We start from the raw sequence: 15,530 nt of genomic DNA, 5'->3' as shown, positions 1-15,530 counted from the left end.
AGATCGGATAAATACTATATCGAATTTTTAATCGAATATTTAATTGAAATTTGAAAATGAAAGAGCAACAAAATTGACACGATTATATGGGGATCTAAGAGTTCTGTGAATATGGAGATTTAGCTATATAGACAGGAAATTAGATGTGATAAGAATGAGATTGGGACTATAAAGATGATAAGAGAGTGTCACACAACATTTTCTGACTAGCGCATGAAAAACGCACAAAAAACGCAGGTGCGTTTTTTAGTACAACCATCTGTTAATAAAACCACTATGTTTAATACAATCACTATCTTCAATACAACCATTATATCGTATGAAAAATGAATAAGCAACAATATGAAAGATATATGAGTGAAAGACATAAGGAAATGAGGGTGATATTGTGAACATAATGCCAGCAGCTGGATCGTAAATCCAGATTTTGTGGATCATCCATTCTCAAAACCACCTGTGAGGAAAAGTTTGCTGATCCTATAAAAAGAACATTATCGCACTTGCTGTCCACCACTGAGGAAGGGGCGTTTTGTTGACCCCGAAACGCGTTTGGTAAAGAAGGACAGCAATCGAATGTACACTCCACGAATACAGCTCAGATACAGGAGCGATTAACAATTATTCGACTTTCAACAATCGATCCGATATACCGGAGCGGAGAAGATTCAAGACCTATAAAACACGCCCTGCTTCCTGCTGCCGTCACGTGGGATGCCACGAGAAGACAGCTGGATCACGTGGGACGCCGCGGAGGTCCTAGCAGGCTGAGAAGGTAGAAAGATTTCGGAGAAGCCACATACGACGTGTAGTGGTAAAGTACATACAAATTGTGCAATATAACTCTGGATGAGAATATGGAATAGAGAATGCTATTTATATATTTATCCATTACATGGTTGTAATACAGATGGACATTGCACTTTAGCCACGGCTGGACAGTTTTTACTACGATTTTGTCTATATCACGATTAACACTAGGTGACATCAAGCACACAGATTCCAGTCTAGCTCAATGGAGTGCAGCAAGTTAAAACCTAAATTCCGCCCCCCAACAAGTTTCGCCAGCTACTCTGGCTTCATCAGGGGTATTGGGCAGACTTGAGTGACCAACGCTGGTATAGAAAATGTATAGGCTGCCCTCTCACTAACTGTGAGGATGGGAGCCAATCCGACCTGGGTATATAGATGCCTACTTTGTTTCACCCTATAGGTATACGTGTTGTTGCTATGACGGCTCCAGCGTCACCCGTTAGGGGGAGTTGCTGTGAGACCCGCTGCGCAGTACTAATCGGCGCACGGACTTACCTTCCGTACGTGTCGATTTAGGTTATAACTTGCTGCACTCCATTGAGCTAGACTGGAATCTGTGTGCTTGATGTCAAACACCTAGTGTTACTAGTCTATTCTACAATCTACACCCTAATCGTGGGGGTATAATAGATACCAGGCACAGTGTAATACCCTAGCGAATACAGCAGGGACTGTGGAGGAAGGCAGTGCGGGTTAGTGCTCCCCGCCTGCTCATACACGTTATTTACCAGTCACTAATAGCATCTTTCTTGGGGTGCAGTGATATTAATCCTTCAGTTCGCTCACTTGTCACATTTCTCTCACTTGTTTTAATAAAATAAGTAAAAGTTACGTTTTATTGTCTGGAACAAGAGAGGTTAGTAGCCGTGTAGGCAGAAGTGTTTGTTATACTATAAACCCTTCCCAGACAGGGTCCTCCGCAGAAATTGTATAGAAAGTATATTATTGGTATATAACACCCCTGCTTCAATAAGTTTTTTGGGGGGCAACAGGTATACCACCTCAGTTGCAATTAGTTGTTCCAATAGCATTTGGCACTCTGTGTAGCTGCGGTATCGCAGCAGAATGTAAAATAACATATTAACACTTTTTAGTAGGATAGGGTATTTTAAGGACCATGAAAGGTCAGCACTTGTGTGAAGTGTCAATTTTGACAGTTCTTGAGACGACAATAGTATTTGGGAAGATTAGGAATCCTCCTCCTCAGCATATTATTAGCTTTACAAATAAGGAATACTTAGAAAATCATGATGTAAGGGGTTTTACTTGTTAACCATATATGTCTGTTAGAATGGTAAATTTAGGATACAATGTAACTATGGAGAGTCAACCTATAAAAAGGCTTTGTCTGATGACATTGGCAGAGCATTCTTTGACAAGACACCTGTTGCTCTCTACACACACAGATTCACACATACACGTTACTTTAAGGGAACTACTTTTTCACTCATTTTAAATTGGTTTATTGCTTGCTTGTTACCTTTTGAGATTCATCTGTTGTACTTTATTTTTCTCTTCCTAAACTTTGTAACCGTTTCTTTTTATGAGAATTAAATCCTTTTAACTTTTATCTTTCATCAAGAACTCTCCATATTTTGTTGGCTCCTTCTGAAGCATTTCTTACAAAATTAAGAAATGCTGGACGATATTAACCACCTCCCGACCGCCTAACGCACGGATGCGTCCGGAAGGTGGTTGATTCATTCCTCCTGGACGCATCCGTGCGTCATCTCGCGAGATGCGAGATTTCCTGTGAACGCGCGCACACAGGCGCGCGCGCTCACAGGAACGGAAGGTAAGAGAGTTGATCTCCAGCCTGCCAGCGGCGATCGTTCGCTGGCAGGCTGGAGATGTGTTTTTTTTAACCCCTAACAGGTATATTAGACGCTGTTTTGATAACAGCGTCTAATATACCTGCTACCTGGTCCTCTGGTGGTCCCCTTTGTTTGGATCGACCACCAGAGGACACAGGCAGCTCAGTAATATGTTGCACCAAGCACCACACTACACTACACCCCCCCCGTCACTTATTAACCCCTTGATCACCCCTAATCACCCCATATAGACTCCCTGATCACCCCCCTGTCATTGATTACACCCCTGTCATTGATCAACCCCCTGTAAAGCTCCATTCAGATGTCCGCATGATTTTTACGGATGCACTGATAGATGGATCGGATCCGCAAAACGCATACGGACGTCTGAATGAAGCCTTACAGGGGCGTGATCAATGACTGTGGTGATCACCCCATATAGACTCCCTGATCACCCCCCTGTCATTGATTACCCCCCTGTAAAGCTCCATTCAGATGTCCGCATGATTTTTACGGATGCACTGATAGATGGGTCGGATCCGCAAAACGCATACGGACGTCTGAATGAAGCCTTACAGGGGCGTGATCAATGACTGTGGTGATCACCCCATATAGACTCCCTGATCACCCCCTGTCATTGATTACCCCCCTGTCATTGATTACCCTCCTGTAAAGCTCCATTCAGACGTCCGCATGATTTTTACGGATGCACTAATAGATGGATCGGATCCGCAAAACGCATCCGGACGTCTGAATGAAGCCTTACAGGGGCGTGATCAATGACTGTGGTGATCACCCCATATAGACTCCCTGATCACCCCCCTGTCATTGATTACCCCCCTGTAAAGCTCCATTCAGATGTCCGCATGATTTTTACAGATGCACTGATAGATGGGTCGGATCCGCAAAACGCATACGGACGTCTGAATGAAGCCTTACAGGGGCATGATCAATGACTGTGGTTATCACCCCATATAGACTCCCTGATCACCCCCCTGTCATTGATCACCCCCCCTGTCATTGATCACTCCCCCTGTCATTGATCACCCCCCCTGTCATTGATCACCCCTCTGTAAGGCTCCATTCAGACATTTTTTTGGCCCAAGTTAGCGGAATTATTTATTTTTTTTCTTACAAAGTCTCATATTCCACTAACTTGTGTCAAAAAATTAAATCTCACATGAACTCCCCATACCCCTCACGGAATCCAAATGCGTAAAATTTTTTAGACATTTATATTCCAGACTTCTTCTCACGCTTTAGGGCCCCTAGAATGCCAGGGCAGTATAAATACCCCACATGTGACCCCATTTCGGAAAGAAGACACCCCCAGGTATTCCGTGAGGGGCATATTGAGTCCATGAAAGATTGAAATTTTTGTCCCAAGTTAGCGGAACGGGAGACTTTGTGAGAAAAAAATTAAAAATATCAATTTCCGCTAACTTGTGCCAAAAAAAAAAAATTTCTATGAACTCGCCATGCCCCTCATTGAATACCTTGGGGTGTCTTCTTTCCAAAATGGGGTCACATGTGGGGTATTTATACTGCCCTGGCATTCTAGGGGCCCCAAAGCGTGAGAAGAAGTCTGGTATCCAAATGTCTAAAAATGCCCTCCTAAAAGGAATTTGGGCACCTTTGCGCATCTAGGCTGCAAAAAAGTGTCACACATCTGGTATCGTCGTACTCAGGAGAAGTTGAGGAATGTGTTTTGGGGTGTCATTTTACATATACCCATGCTGGGTGAGAGAAATATCTTGGTCAAATGCCAACTTTGTATAAAAAAATGGGAAAAGTTGTCTTTTGCCAAGATATTTCTCTCACCCAGCAAGGGTATATGTAAAATGACACCCCAAAACACATTCCCCAACTTCTCCTGAATACGGCGATACCACATGTGTGACACTTTTTTGCAGCCTAGGTGGGCAAAGGGGCCCATATTCCAAAGAGCACCTTTAGGATTTCACAGGTCATTTACCTACTTACCACACATTAGGGCCCCTGGAAAATGCCAGGGCAGTATAACTACCCCACAAGTGACCCCATTTTGGAAAGAAGACACCCCAAGGTATTCCGTGAGGGGCATGGCGAGTTCCTAGAATTTTTTATTTTTTGTCACAAGTTAGTGGAAAATGCTGTTTTTTTTTTTTTTTCATACAAAGTCTCATATTCCACTAACTTGTGACAAAAAATAAAAACTTCCATGAACTCACTATGCCCATCAGCGAATACCTTGGGGTCTCTTCTTTCCAAAATGGGGTCACTTGTGGGGTAGTTATACTGCCCTGGCATTCTAGGGGCCCAAATGTGTGGTAAGGAGTTTGAAATCAAATTCTGTAAAAAATGACCTGTGAAATCCGAAAGGTGCTCTTTGGAATATGGGCCCCTTTGCCCACCTAGGCTGCAAAAAAGTGTCACACATCTGGTATCTCCGTACTCAGGAGAAGTTGGGGAATGTGTTTTGGGGTGTCATTTTACATATACCCATGCTGGGTGAGAGAAATATCTTGGCAAAAGACAACTTTTCCCATTTTTTTATACAAAGTTGGCATTTGACCAAGATATTTATCTCACCCAGCATGGGTATATGTAAAAAGACACCCCAAAACACATTCCTCAACTTCTCCTGAATACAGAGATACCAGATGTGTGACACTTTTTTGCAGCCTAGGTGGGCAAAGGGGCCCATATTCCAAAGAGCACCTTTCGGATTTCACTCGTCATTTTTTACAGAATTTGATTTCAAACTCCTTACCACACATTTGGGCCCCTAGAATGCCAGGGCAGTATAACTACCCCACAAGTGACCCCATTTTGGAAAGAAGAGACCCCAAGGTATTTCGTGATGGGCATAGTGAGTTCATAGAAGTTTTTATTTTTTGTCACAAGTTAGTGGAATATGAGACTTTGTAAGAAAAAAAAAAAAAAAAAAATCATCATTTTCCGCTAACTTGTGACAAAAAATAAAAAGTTCTATGAACTCACTATGCCCATCAGCGAATACCTTAGGGTGTCTACTTTCCGAAATGGGGTCATTTGTGGGGTGTTTGTACTGTCTGGCCATTGTAGAACCTCAGGAAACATGACAGGTGCTCAGAAAGTCAGAGCTGCTTCAAAAAGCGGAAATTCACATTTTTGTACCATAGTTTGTAAACGCTATAACTTTTACCCAAACCATTTTTTTTTTACCCAAACATTTTTTTTTTATCAAAGACATGTAGAACTATAAATTTAGAGCAAAATTTCTATATGGATCTCGTTTTTTTTGCAAAATTTTACAACTGAAAGTGAAAAATGTCATTTTTTTGCAAAAAAATCGTTAAATTTCGATTAATAACAAAAAAAGTAAAAATGTCAGCAGCAATGAAATACCACCAAATGAAAGCTCTATTAGTGAGAAGAAAAGGAGGTAAAATTCATTTGGGTGGTAAGTTGCATGACCGAGCAATAAACGGTGAAAGTAGTGTAGGTCAGAAGTGTAAAAAGTGGCCTGGTCATTCAGCGTGTTTAAGCACTGGGGGCTGAGGTGGTTAAACACAGAACCGCACAAAACTTCTGCACTATACAAATGCACTATAATATATTCTATGTTAGAAAGTATATTATAAGTATTTCGCACCCCTCTGTGTATCACACCTATCGATAGCACACCTATACCAGTCCTTAAAAGGACTTTTGTGGCCCTATTAGCTAGCGTTTTGTGTCCCTAACAGCCTATCGCTGCTCCACACAGCAGCCTCTCCCTACACTGGCAAAAGACTGAATGTAAAATGGCGGCCAGATCAGGTTTATTTATAAGGTAGGGGGTACATCCATGTGCTGAAACGTCTCAATTGGCCGTCCTGTCCCACCTGATGGATTTGTCATGGGTCTTCACAATGTGAAAGAATATGGCGCAGTCAGACATCGACATATGTTCGCCCGTTCGACGAACCGCGAACGAGAAAAGTTTGCCGCGAAAGGACCGGCGAGCGACCCGCAAGGCCATCTCTACGTCTAAGTGCTCACCTGGCGCCGCTGCCTCTTTAAGCACCTGATAGGCAGGGTGTCGGGGGTGTCCCCACCAGTCAGATATTGTTCCTGAGGACAAGCCTTCAATATCAAAGTCCCAGAGAACCCATTTACAATGTAGATACTTTTCAGCAGTTCTCTCCTATGACCGGGACCACATCACTGAAAATCAGACTCACCGTGTTTGACAATTTATAAGACGCCCTTTTAGTAAGAAACAATCTTGCTAAAAGTGTCAAATAAACAGCAGTCAGGGGGATCCAGCATGGCCAGACCCCTGACTGATTCATTAGTGATCAGGCAGAGCGCACATACAGATCTGCCTGATCAGTGAGAGAGTCGGCAGGCAGGAGAACCATCCGTTCAGCGAACGGGGGAGGAAGGTCCTACACTGTACTGAAAGGAGATGAAAACTACAGCTTAAGGACCTATTATGATGTCATCAATAGGAGGAGCCAGAGCAGGAAGACTGTACAGCCGACACTGGTGTAGGGAGATGTGAGTTTTAACTAAAGATGCTAAGTGTGTGTGTAGCAGAGCTGTATGTGTGTAATAGAGCTGTATGTGTGTACCAGGGCTGTATGTGTGTACCAGGGCTGTATGGTTATAGCAGAACAGTATGTATGTAGCAGAGCTGTATGTATGTAACAGAACTACAGTACAGACCAAAAGTTTGGACACACCTTCTCATTCAAAGAGTTTTCTTTATTTTCATGACTATGAAAATTGTAGATTCACACTGAAGGCATCAAAACTATGAATTAACACATGTGGAATTATATACATAACAAACAAGTGTGAAACAACTGAAAATATGTCATATTCTAGGTTCTTCAAAGTAGCCACCTTTTGCTTTGATTACTGCTTTGCACACTCTTGGCATTCTCTTGATGAGCTTCAAGAGGTAGTCCCCTGAAATGGTTTTCACTTCACAGGTGTGCCCTGTCAGGTGGGATTTCTTGCCTTATAAATGGGTTGGGACCATCAGTTGCGTTGAGGAGAAGTCAGGTGGATACACAGCTGATAGTCCTACTGAATAGACTGTTAGAATTTGTATTATGGCAAGAAAAAGCAGCTAAGTAAAGAAAAACGAGTGGCCATCATTACTTTAAGAAATGAAGGTCAGTCTGTCAGCCGAAAAATTGGGAAAACATTGAAAGTAAGGGCTATTTGACCATGAAGGAGAGTGATGGGGTGCTGCGCCAGATGACCTGGCCTCCACAGTCACCGGTCCTGAACCCAATCGAGATGGTTTGGGGTGAGCTGGACCGCAGAGTGAAGGCAAAAGGGCCAACAAGTGCTAAGCATCTCTGGGAACTCCTTCAAGACTGTTGGAAGACCTTTTCAGGGGACTACCTCTTGAAGCTCATCAAGAGAATGCCAAGAGTGTGCAAAGCAGTAATCAAAGCAAAAGGTGGCTACTTTGAAGAACCTAGAATATGACATATTTTCAGTTGTTTCACACTTGTTTGTTATGTATATAATTCCACATGTGTTAATTCATAGTTTTGATGCCTTCATAGTCATGAAAATAAAGAAAACTCTTTGAATGAGAAGGTGTGTCCAAACTTTTGGTCTGTACTGTATATGGGTGTAGCAGAGCTGTATTGGAGTATGGCAGTGCTGTTTGTGTATATCAGAGCTGTATGTGAGTATGCAGTGCTGAGTGTGTATAGCACTGTGTGTGTATCAGAACTGTGTGTTTTGCACACAAATACTTAAAAATAACCTAGCAGAATAAGAAGCGTGGCCGGAACCACAGAGCAGGGACAGGAATAGAGTTGCACCGGGTATTGAAGTATCGATACCCAATCAATACTTTTAGACCCGGATCGATACAACACCGGGTCTTACTATTTAACGATACTAGGCTGCACTGTTATCTGTTAGAGAACATGGCCCTCCCTGCTCTCAGCGCGCACCGTGTTCTACTCAGCAGCGCAGTGGAGAAGGAGTGACCCTCTCCCCCCCTCCCCCCTGTGACGTGGCTGCCGCGGCCACCAGTTAGTTCATTGTACTGAGGATGAGGGGAGGGACTGTGGCCACTGTGCCACCAATGAATGTAATTAACACATTAATTCAAGTGTAGGCAGTGGGTGCCGGCGGCAGTATCACATACCCGGCCCTCAATGACAGGGCATGCGATCTGCTGAACCGCGGAAATTAACCCCTCAGGTGTGGCACCTGAGGGGTTAATTGTCGTTGTTCGCATGCCCTGTTATTGAAGCCGGGTATGTAATACTCCCACCGGCACCCGCTGCCTACACTTGAATTAATGTGTTAATTACATTCATTGGTGGCGCAGTGCGCCTGCCCCTCCCCCTTGGATTATAAATTATAACCATTGGTGGTGAAGTGCGCTATCGTCCCCCCCCCAAATCCCAAGTATTAGAATCATTGGTGGCGCAGTGTCCACAGGCCCCCCCCCCATTGTTATATTCATTGGATGCAGTGGCCACAGGATCCCCTACCCTCCTCCTCATTGGTGTCAGTGGCAGTTCCGATCGGAGCCCCAGCAGTGTAATCGCTGGAGCTCTGCTGTTCTATTATGGGCTGGACGTTCCATAAAATGCGGAATGCACGCACCTTTTTTGGTGTTTTAATTTTTTTGCATGGTATCGAATGGTACAGAGTATCGCAAAACTTTTTTAGAGTATCGAAATCAAATCAAAATGTTGGTATCGAGCCAACCCTAGTCAGCAGTTTATCTCATTGACATAACAACGGTGCAGAGCATAGAATAGAATAAACTCCATGTATAACTTGTGCCCCACATGTCTCAGTCCTGTACACATCTCTTATACTCACCGTAATGTCTCTATCCTGCAGGCCGGACTGGACAGAGCCTCCATCAAGTCACTGAAGTGAGGACCAGACAGGTAGTTATTAGACAGGACAAGTATCTTCAGGGACTGGTTATTCCTTATTACAGATGCCAACTGGATGCAGGAAGTGTCTGGTAGATCATTACGACCCAATCTGTAAGAATAAGAAGATGAGATGTGGGTGAGGCGTCCACAGAGCGTTAGTATAAAATCTATAGATTGTGACTGTGGAGAGAAAATGTCCCCGGCTGTTAGTAAAATCCATAAATGTCATCACTAGAAGTCGCCTCTTGTGTGTGGTGGATGTCAGGAATGGCGGCAGCTATACGATATGTCCATGTCCTAGAAATCCAGAACCCCTGAGGAGTGTCCTCACTTTATGGCATGTCATAAATCAGTGATGATGGCAGCACATGAATGTACAAGAGTCATAAAGCTGGAGGAACTTGTGTCAGCGTCATCAGCTGCTGAGAGCTCTTCTTCCTCCATCTATTGTGGTCCCTGTGGCCTCCATTCTCCTTCCTCCACCATCTATTGTGGCCCCCATTCTCCTTCCTCCACCATCTATTGTGGCCCCCATTCTCCTTCCTCCACCATCTATTGTGGCCCCTGTGGCCCCCTGTCACAACCAGACAGCTGAGAAGCTCTGACAGAAGCCTTTCAGAACCTCCTCCTTGAGTTTTCTTTGTTTTGGTTTCAGTTCCTCATCTCGTTAGCCTCTCTCAGCTGTCATGCAGTTGGACTGATTGCTTCCCTTTAAATTCCTCCCCATAATGCAGTAGTGTGCGGCTTATACAACTTCCTGGAGTGTGTGTGCATGCTGTTCCTATATCCCAGTCTTCTGCAAGATAAGTGCTGTATATTTATTTGTGATTTTCTGTTTGCTGGATCTTAGGAGACCCTGACTCCCTCCGTGTCTAGTGTAGGGAGCCGGTGGTCGTGTCCCCTCACTATTGTAGGGTCTTCAGGCGTTAGATAGTCGAGGTACGTGGATATGCGACTATCCACCTTTGAGTTGTTCGCATAGGCTGAGCAGTCAGGGAGAGTGTGCCAGGTCTCATGCAGGTGTCTCCCTTTTGTTCCTTAGTTGTGGATCCAGTGAGTCATAGATTATTTTGCATTGTCTTGTTTCCTGTACACCATCCGTGACACCCTCGTTCTCCTCCTCACATTACTACAGGACACATGTGGCTCTGCCGTCGCTCAGTCAGTTATTTGGGGGATGGATTATTAGTAGACATTACACTACATTCAGGGTTTCTCTGGATTCTGCTGGTATTGATTATTACTTATTGATAACGAGCAGTAATCGTCTCCATTTGGAGTAATTTACAGCCGGGGTCATCAGTAATAACACCGCCATACAGTTGTAATGTAGCACAGGCAGAGATGAGCGCTCTATGGCGGTAAGGGCTCATGTACATTTTACAGCTCTGTATAACCTGGGAGTCGCTCAGACCCATAATCCGCCCCATAGAAGCAGATGTGTCCTTCCTGTCCCTCCAGATGTCTCTCAGGACATATGACACCTCCTCCATGTGGAGGCACAATGCAGGTTCTGATGAGGTCAGTCCTAGAACACTTACCTATGTGTTATCCGGGGAGGAAGTCACTGCTCCCATTATGTGTTATACAGCGGGGGCAGGTATTACTGATAGCGCTGCTCTTCTCAGACATGAAGGACATTACTGATTGTGTTTTCATCCGACTGATTTGTTAAAGGGATCATCAGAACCTTTATGTTATCATATAGGGGTCTGCTGAAGAATTTAAAGGGGTTATCCAGGAACTGGATATTGATGTCCTATCCCCAGGACACGTGATTAATATGAGATCTGTGGGGGTCCGACTCCTGGCACCTCCCAGCTGTACTCACCGGAGCTCAGGAGAGCGCTGCCACCTCCTCACAGCTCACCAAGTACAGAGCAGTACAGTGTATAGCGGATGTGTTTGGTATTACAGAGCAGTACAGTGTATAGAGGATGTGTTTGATATTACAGAGCAGTACAGTGTATAGTGGATGTGTTTGTTATTACAGAGCAGTACAGTGTACAGAAGATGTGTTTGGTATTACAGAGCAGTACAGTGTATAGTGGATGTGTTTGATATTACAGAGCAGTACAGTGTATAGTGGATGTGTTTGTTATTACAGAGCAGTACAGTGTACAGAAGATGTGTTTGGTATTACAGAGCAGTACAGTGTACAGTGGATGTGTTTGGTATTACAGAGCAGTACAGTGTATAGTGGATGTGTTTGTTATTACAGAGCAGTACAGTGTACAGAGGATGTGTTTGGTATTACAGAGCAGTACAGTGTATAGTGGATGTGTTTGATATTACAGAGCAGTACAGTGTATAGAGGATGTGTTTGTTATTACAGAGCAGTACAGTGTACAGAGGATGTGTTTGGTATTACAGAGCAGTACAGTGTACAGTGGATGTGTTTGGTATTACAGAGCAGTACAGTGTATAGTGGATGTGTATAGTATTACAGAGCAGTACAGTGTATAGTGGATGTGTTTGGTATTACAGAGCAGTACAGTGTATAGTGGATGTGTTTGGTATTACAGAGCAGTACAGTGTATAGAGGATGTGTTTGGTATTACAGAGCAGTACATTGTATAGTGGATGTGTTTGGTATTACAGTGCAGTACAGTGTATAGTGGATGTGTTTGGTATTACAGAGCAGTACAGTGTATAGCGAATGTGTTTGGTATTACAGAGCAGTACAGTTTATAGTGGATGTGTTTGGTATTACAGAGCAGTACAGTGTATAGTGGATGTGTTTGGTATTACAGAGCAGTACAGTGTATAGAGGATGTGTTTGGTATTACAGAGCAGTACATTGTATAGTGGATGTGTTTGGTATTACAGAGCAGTACAGTTTATAGTGGATGTGTTTGGTATTACAGAGCAGTACAGTGTATAGTGGATGTGTTTGGTATTACAGAGCAGTACAGTGTATAGTGGATGTGTTTGGTATTACAGAGCAGTACAGTGTATAGCGGATGTGTTTGGTATTACAGAGCAGTACAGTTTATAGTGGATGTGTTTGGTATTACAGAGCAGTACAGTGTATAGTGGATGTGTTTGGTATTACAGAGCAGTACAGTGTATAGTGGATGTGTTTGGTATTACAGAGCAGTACAGTGTATAGTGGATGTGTTTGGTATTACAGAGCAGTACAGTGTATAGCGGATGTGTTTGGTATTACAGAGCAGTACAGTTTATAGTGGATGTGTTTGGTATTACAGAGCACTGTGCTACCACACCGGAAAAAAAATAAACACGCGTTAAAAATTACTCCAATTGATCACATACCTGACAATTCATACAATAGGTTTAGTAGCCTCCAGAGAAGAGAGGTATATTGGATTTACCAATTAGATACCCTGACTCCATATGGATGGAACGAGATTAGTGAGACTATCTTATAATCCATATCACTGAACAGAAGAAAATCCTCCTGGCCTATTTTCAGACAAACAAATCAAGCGCTCTATTCTCCAAATAAAATATCGGACACATAGATATTACGCAAATATGGTTGGAACGTCCCTGCTACTATAGGCAACGCTGCCAGTGTTATTTTCATACTGTGCCAAACCCTATGGCAACTTAACGTGAAACAAGAAAAGCACATTAGGACCTCCAGTGTATCATGGAGAGAAAATTAGGGGCACCACTAAAGCGGACAAGAGTAACCCCCAATGGTCACAGTAGTAGAAACCAGCGAAATAGTATCATAGCCCCCTATAGTATATCAGGGGATAAAAAGAAAAAGCCCCCAGCAACTTCGCTGGTATTTTATGTTTATATGTGATTTTAGTATATCCGATTTTTATTCACCTAATCCTGACCTTTTTTTAATTTTTTCATTTAATTATAGTCAGCGTTTATCTATGCTTTATTCTTCTGTCCAAAAATCTGGATCTGCCTAATATTTATTTATTTATTCTCAGCAAAATCGGGACTTACCTAATACATGCCTTTAAACGCCACACAGAACGGACCATAGATTCTGTCATTACCTTTTGCACTTACATACACCCATAGTAATGGACATCTGACAGTTACCTCGGCACGATCTCCCAGCTGCCACCAGTCAGGAGCCAGACACAGGAGGGAGACTCCACCTACTGCCACCCAGAACACAGCCGCCTCATAGAATAGTGAATTCCGGCATGCGCTCCTCCGGCTGTCACTCTGAGGCGCGTCATGCCGCTGGGACACCACCCACAAACATCGCGGCTACACGCTGTATAACAGCGAAGGATCAGTTCCTCAGGATCAGCGCCGCAGAGAAAGATCTGATTTTCTTCTCATCCGCAAAATAATTATAGAACAGTACAGTGTATAGTGGATGTGTTTGTTATTACAGAGCAGTACAGTTTATAGCGGATGTGTTTGGTATTACAGAGCAGTACAGTGTATAGCGGATGTGTTTGGTATTACAGAGCAGTACAGTGTATAGCGGATGTGTTTGGTATTACAGAGCAGTACAGTGTATAGCGGATGTGTTTGGTATTACAGAGCAGTACAGTGTATAGCGGATGTGTTTGGTATTACAGAGCAGTACAGAATATAGTGGATGGGTTTGGTATTACAGAGCAGTACAGTGTATAGCGGATGTGTTGGTATTACAGAGCAGTACAGTGTATAGTGGATGTGTTTGGTATTACAGAGCAGTACAGTGTATAGTGGATGTGTTTGGTATTACAGAGCAGTACAGTGTATAGCAGATGTGTTTGGTATTACAGAGCAGTACAGTGTATAGTGGATGTGTTTGGTATTACAGAGCAGTACAGTGTATAGTGGATGTGTTTGGTATTACAGAGCAGTACAGTGTATAGAGGATGTGTTTGGTATTACAGAGCAGTACAGTGTATAGTGGATGTGTTTGGTATTACAGAGCAGTACAGTGTATAGTGGGTGTGTTTGTTATTACGGAGCAGTAAAGTGTACAGTGGATGTGTTTGGTATTACAGAGCAGTACAGAGTATAGTGGATGTGTTTGGTATTACAGAGCAGTACAGTGCATAGTGGATGTGTTTGTTATTACAGAGCAGTACAGTGTATAGCGGATGTGTTTGGTATTACAGAGCAGTACAGTGTATAGCGGATGTGTTTGGTATTACAGAGCAGTACAGTGTATAGTGGGTGTGTTTGTTATTACGGAGCAGTAAAGTGTACAGTGGATGTGTTTGGTATTACAGAGCAGTACAATGTATAGCGGATGTGTTTGGTATTACAGAGCAGTACAGTGTATAGCGGATGTGTTTGGTATTACAGAGCAGTACAGTGTATAGTGGATGTGTTTGGTATTACAGAGCAGTACAGTGTATAGAGGATATGTTTGGTATTATAGAGGAATACAGTGTATAGTGGATGCGTTTGGTATTACAGAGCAGTACAGTGTATAGTGGATGTGTTTGGTATTACAGAGCAGTACAGTGTATAGCAGATATGTTTGGTATTACAGAGCAGTACAGTGTATAGTGGATGTGTTTGGTATTATAGAGAAGAAGATTGTATAGCGGATGTGTTTGGTATTACAGAACAGTACAGTGTATAATGGATGTGTTTGGTATTACAGAGCAATACAGTGTATAGTGGATGTGTTTGGTATTACAGAGCAATACAGTGTAGAGTGGATGTGTTTGGTATTACAGAGCAGTACAGTGTATAGTGGATGTGTTTGTATTACAGAGCAGTACAGTGTATAGTGGATGTGTTTGTATTACAGAGCAGTACAGTGTATAGAAGCTGTGTTTGTTTGCATTACAGAGCACTATAGTGTATAGTGGATGTGTTTGGTATTACAGAGCAGTACAGTGTATAGTTGATGTGTTTGGTATTACAGAGCAGTACAGTGCATAGAGGATGTGTTTGGTATTACAGAGCAGTACAGTGTATAGAGGATGCGTTTGGTATTATAGAGCAGTACAGTGTATAGTGGATGTGTTTGGTATTACAGTGCAGTACAGTGTATAGTGGATGCATTTGGTATTACACAGGAGTACAGTGTATAGTGGATGTGTTTGGAAATACAGAGCAGTACAGTGTAAAGTGG

The 15,530-nt window shown here is 43.0% G+C and overlaps 1 protein-coding gene across 17 annotated transcripts in view; it reads right to left on the bottom strand.

Annotated features, from left to right (window-relative positions):
• Window positions 1-15,530, bottom strand: part of LOC120981727 (NACHT, LRR and PYD domains-containing protein 12-like) — a 509,415-nt gene that overhangs the window by 322,713 nt on the left and 171,172 nt on the right. For 16 of the 17 annotated variants that reach the window (XM_040411404.1, XM_040411390.1, XM_040411397.1 and 13 more), the window contains one exon: window positions 9,441-9,611. The exons of the other annotated variant lie outside the window; for it this stretch is intronic. In XM_040411404.1, the coding sequence (XP_040267338.1) occupies window positions 9,441-9,611 (171 nt within the window). The remainder of the gene's footprint in view (window positions 1-9,440; window positions 9,612-15,530) is intronic. 17 annotated transcript variants of the gene reach the window in all.

The sequence above is a fragment of the Bufo bufo genome, chromosome 11 (genome assembly GCF_905171765.1).
Source record: "Bufo bufo chromosome 11, aBufBuf1.1, whole genome shotgun sequence".
Classification (NCBI taxonomy): domain Eukaryota; kingdom Metazoa; phylum Chordata; class Amphibia; order Anura; family Bufonidae; genus Bufo; species Bufo bufo.
Note: the sequence above shows the minus strand (reverse complement) of the source record. Positions and strands in the feature narration are given on the sequence as shown.